This window comes from Limulus polyphemus, unplaced genomic scaffold (assembly GCF_000517525.1).
Source record: "Limulus polyphemus unplaced genomic scaffold, Limulus_polyphemus-2.1.2 Scaffold4943, whole genome shotgun sequence".
Lineage (NCBI taxonomy): Eukaryota > Metazoa > Arthropoda > Merostomata > Xiphosura > Limulidae > Limulus > Limulus polyphemus.
In genome coordinates this window covers 35,091-38,950 of record NW_013670553.1, presented here as the reverse complement: position 1 = coordinate 38,950, position 3,860 = coordinate 35,091, and the positions used below count along the sequence as shown (strand labels likewise).

General features: G+C 32.8%; 1 protein-coding gene across 1 annotated transcript in view; it reads right to left on the bottom strand.

Moving 5' to 3' along the window:
* Nucleotides 1-3,860, bottom strand: part of LOC106471889 (importin subunit alpha-1-like) — a 58,588-nt gene that overhangs the window by 40,469 nt on the left and 14,259 nt on the right. Inside the window, 2 exon segments of the mRNA XM_013932515.2 lie at nucleotides 1,484-1,674; nucleotides 3,078-3,206. Coding sequence (XP_013787969.1) covers nucleotides 1,484-1,674; nucleotides 3,078-3,206 — 320 coding nt within the window.

The window sequence follows — 3,860 nt, the reverse complement described above, 5'->3', positions numbered from 1 at the left end:
GATTCGCTCAATTTTCGGACAGTGGAAGGATATGGGTCTGGAGAATGCCTCACCAAGAATTTTGGCTCAACAGATTGCAACCAACTGTGAAGCATGGTGGTTTCAGCGTGATGGTTTGGGTTGGTGGGAGGTCGAGCTTAGTGGAGTGCGTTGGCAACATACATTTTGCAAAATACGTCGAAATATTGGAGGAAGGACTCTTGCCACTTTATTCCTCGGGTTTCATGGACAAGAACACAACATTGTTCCAGGAAGATGGAGCACCGTGTCACACTGCTAGAAACACCCAAAAGTGGCAGGAAGAAAATGGTATCCAGAAGTTGCTCTGGCCGAGCCAATCTCCTGACATAAACCCCATCGAAAACCTCTGGGCCATACTTGACCGGCAAGTCAAGAAACAACCAAAAAAACCAACTTCGAAGAGCGATCTACTCCAAGTTTTGAAGTAAGAGTGGGCTAAAATCCCACAATCTAAAACTGACAAGATGATTCTCACGATGCCCCAAAGGATCAATGAACTTCACGAAGCGAAAGGAAGATCTACTAGATATTGATTAAATTATAAATATATCAATTCATGTGAATATGACTTTGTGACCACGCTGTGCATATGAGAGAGCATATCCAAAAATACAAAGAGGTGGGCCACTGTGTTTGATTAACTAAATAAGCAATATCTTAGCATATAGAAAAGATAAGAGGTTCTTATTTTATATTCTAGCTTGTCAATATCAGTAGTTTGAGTTCCTAATTTGTACAAAACTATAGACTTTGTATTTGGACATCACAAACATCTAATCTGAACAAGTGCTGCATTCAACATACCACATGACACACAAAAAAAATCCAGGTTCAACTGTATTTGTTTAATATTAAATTAAGTAACGCAATAACATGGCCTTTCACACATGACTCGTCGTGATAGGGTTAAAGTTATTTCCATTAACAGTACGGTTAGAATGTTTAAAATTTCTAGTCTTTTTTTTTTTTTTTCCTTATTATACTTTTGTTATAGAGATTGTTTTGCATAGTTAGCTTAGCTTAGCGTGCGTGCGTATATAGGGCTAACAAATTTTCTAAGCTTGCCCAAACTTACAAGTTATTACTGGGATTATTAAGAGAATACCAAACTGATGAAACAGTGCATTCTAATCTTTCTTATTATGGACATAATAAAAGTGTATTTAATTAAATATACTTATTATCAAGTTCATTTTTAGTACAAGTAGGTAGCTAGCTCTGAACATAAGTTAATATTAATTAACTAGGTGTCATATCATGCACAGAAAAATGAGGAAATTCTTATACATTTCTCATTCAGAGTATACTCAAATCATTTCAAAACAAAAATTTACAGTTTTACAAATCTATGAAATTTAAAAAAAAAGGGAAAGTGAGTTTGTTTTGCAGTTATTAATTACAAAAAAATTAATATCTCCATTGCATGAAACTAGAAACAATAATTTTTGTTTAATCAACTTACTTTGAATCACAAGAAAGAAACCGGACAAAAATTGGAACAACCCCTGCTTGGATAAGAGAATCAATAGGAGGATTTCGTTCCCGAGAGAGAATTTTCCTCGCTGACTGAGCTGCTTGAAAATTTAGAGTCTCATCCTGACTAGATATACCTTGGACAATTTCTTCCATGGACATTACAGCTACAGCATCAAGCTAAAAATAGTTAATGTTCTTTTATAGTATTTATAACAACAAAAAATTTTCAATGATGAATAAAAATTCTTAACTAAGTATAATAGAAAGAGAAAACACTTACGGTTTGTAGAACATTAATGTCCACAGATGTTAAGGTTTAGAAAATTTGAAAAATAATACCTCTCCTACTCTTCTTTATGTCAATTTACCAGAGAGAGATGAAAGTTAGAAAAGTTACCAATTTGTTTTTGCCCAAAATATTTTTCATGACTAACAAATAACTTTTTAGAACCTTATGTTTCAGTTCAGTTTTAACTTCTTAATTTTACGGTTGAAACAAAACTGTTAAACTAAACACTACAGTTTCTTAAGATTCTTCAGTTAAAATTTATTCATTGTGGGATACAAATTACTTTAAGTACTTGTTTTCTTGTGACTTCTTATTTACTTTTTGATGTTCTGATATCAGACAACAGAGTTGAAAGTAAAATGTTTTAGAATACCCTATGGGTTACTTAACAGTAATTTGCTAGTATGTGTCTTACTTAAGGTTCATATTCTCTAATTGTAGTTTTAATTTTTTACATTTAAGGTCAACCGTTATTTGTTTACACACACACACACACACACACACACACACACATACTATATCTGTCATAATCAGCTCCAATGAAGCAGTATGCTCGATACCAAGATTCATTAGACAGTAGTGCCTGATGCATAGTGTGTAAAACTGAAATCATTGCAGTTATAGAGTTATTTCATACTTCATAAATCCTGATATCATACACCTTGTTTCTCGCACATTTTGGAAGCTTCAAACATAAGGAAGTGTGTTAACAGAGAACAGTTATTAGTTCAGCTTTATGGTCTTATTGAAGAACACAAAAGATACTTTTCAGTGATCTAGATAAAGAAAATCATGTGATTCTACAGTTCTAAAACCAACACAGAGAATATTTGGTATATATAGAAAACAAAAGCAAGTTAACAGTTTTATCTATTTATTAAACAATGAAAACCACAACCCTTGACCAAACCTTTGTCCTCTGTAGTCTATCTCAGCTCAAAAATACAGTTCTATCCCTAGGCCTTAACTTCACCATTACTTTCAACTCAGTGCCAACCTTACTTTGTCACCACCATTAAGAACAATCCCCCAAAATCTACCCGAGATAAGTAGCCGTACAGCACAAAGAAACATAAAGGAATTTCTCTTGCAAAGAAAAGAAAGCCCTTTCACTTTCAAAAATTCCATCATCAGATTGTTGTGACAACTGTCATTAATTGTTAACAATAAAAAAATGCAAAGTAATTGATTATTAACATTGAAAAATACAAAGATATCCCTCTTGGAATGTTTCTTATATATACATTATCTTTTTCACAAGTTTTAAGATTTTAATCAACATAAACTGTACCTTGTTTTGTTCACCAAGGGGGCTAGTTGGATCTTCACTAAAAGAAACATTTCTTTTCTTTAAAAGCTGTTCATCCTTTTTTTGTTTGCGCAGCTCCACATTAGCTTCCGTCCTTCGCCGTCTCATCTCCTGTAAAATGATTTTTATTATCATTATTGAAGAGGAAGTAATTCACATAATTTAACACCTCAACATCATTCACAATTTATACAAGTATTCTAAAGTAGGAACAAAATGACAGATGATAAAACCAGGATTACAATCACATTTCTAAAGTACATACTTCTAAATTCACAACATTCTATTCCAAGACTTACAGCCAGTAACCTATCCCCCAATCAGCTTAGGTAGGATAATGGTCTTCAATTTATCAAAATTATTTAGCTATTCAAGTAACAAATTTAAGGCAAGATTTCAGGTAAATTATGCATCAAAATCTCTCTGGATGCCTAAAATCAAGTTTAATAAACTTTGGGAAGAATAAGTGTTATCCACCATACTATACTACTTCATAAGTTGGAAATTATGATTATAACAGCATACTACATTTACTGCAAACTACTCTCAATAATTAGTCATAGTTTTTCAAGATTATTTCTATGCCAGACCTAAAGTATAATATAAGCACTATTTTCAGTGCAAAACATAATCCAATTTCACTGATGTCATGTTTGAGGTGCATTTGGGGGTCGTTATAAACTATTAGACAGCACATGTCACTGATGTTTATCATTTGTTGGAATTCACTTAAACTAAAACCAATTCTCCTTAAAAACTCTGTTT